This window comes from Echinococcus granulosus, assembly GCF_000524195.1.
Source record: "Echinococcus granulosus chromosome Unknown EG_S00666, whole genome shotgun sequence".
Lineage (NCBI taxonomy): Eukaryota > Metazoa > Platyhelminthes > Cestoda > Cyclophyllidea > Taeniidae > Echinococcus > Echinococcus granulosus.
Window position 1 is genome coordinate 237 of NW_020171042.1, and position 1,180 is coordinate 1,416.

At 40.6% G+C, this 1,180-nt stretch overlaps 1 protein-coding gene across 1 annotated transcript; it reads right to left on the bottom strand. All coding sequences in view use genetic code 11, as the record gives it.

Moving 5' to 3' along the window:
- Nucleotides 1-215: 215 nt before the first annotated feature.
- Nucleotides 216-488, bottom strand: EGR_11269 (hypothetical protein; the record flags this gene model as incomplete). Its single annotated transcript, XM_024500512.1, has 1 exon — nt 216-488. One exon carries the CDS (start codon nt 486-488, stop codon nt 216-218), a length of 273 nt encoding a protein of 90 aa, XP_024345074.1.
- Between the last annotated feature and the right edge of the window lie 692 nt (nt 489-1,180).

The following is a 1,180-nucleotide window of genomic DNA, read 5'->3' on the forward strand; positions in this document are numbered from 1 at the left end:
TGTCCCGATGCTCTATTCTCCTCATAGGGTTGCTGTAACAGAGCACCAGTTTGGCATCTGCCCTAATATTTGAGGACAAAGCTTAACCCACAGTTTTGAGACATGACTTAAAGCAATCAGTAAGCACTTACTATCCGAGTCCAAGTTCTGCATATAAGCGACATTGGTAGATAACGTGTGAATAATATGAATAATATAAAAATGTTGCCTCATACTTATGGATTTAGTACGGCCTTGTCGGTTGCACATTCGTATCGGCCAATGGCGCCCTGGTCTACACCATCTTTGCGTTGCTGCTCTTGGAATTGCGCACCAAAGCACCAGGGGCCCAAACCATTGCCCAATTTGTAGGCCAACGCTTCGGAAGAGTTGCTCACATTCTCACCATTACCATTAGCATCCTTACTGATCTCTATACCCTCACCCTCAACGTCACGGGTAGGTAGTTGCTGCATTTCTACTTCTGTTTTTAGTAAACTGCGATGCATTACATAGGGTCGTTTAAAGAGACCAAAGTCTACAGATTCAAACTTTTACAGTCTAAGGTGACAGCATTGTGAATGCAAAGAAGAAGATGAGAGCCAGTGTTGAGCAGTCATAAGAGCACTAGAGAAGTAATAATATCAGCTGTTCTCAAAGGTCAATTTGAGGATTAAAAAACGTTATGTCTGTGATGTTTAAAACAATGTGAGTCAAATGCACATTATTTTTGTACGACTGCTTAATTCAGCGAGTGCATTTGCCAAAAGGGAAAAAGGGAGCAGATGGCCAAATAAAATCTGGATCGGAGTAGACGGATGTTTTGAGCGACATAATCAGCTGCTAAGATCTATGTCAAACCTATGTCACTTAACTGTCATTCATTTGCCATAGTCAAACTCTGTGCGCAGTCATTGCCAATGTACGAAATTTCGAAAGAGCGATATAAAATCCCATTTAAAGTTTCGACTGCTGGCCATGCCTCAGTATCATTTACATGCTCTGAAAAACCGAAACCTACATCAATTCATTTAAGTGTAGTGTAAATTTACCACGAGTTTTATGTACAGATGGAAAAGATGAAATTTGTGGGCCCTGACATCTAGACTGTCTTTTGAAGTAGAATGAATGAATGTTTCCAAAACGGAATTGCTGCATCCTTTTGTAAGCACTTATCAGAGCAGACTCTGCATTGTTTAAA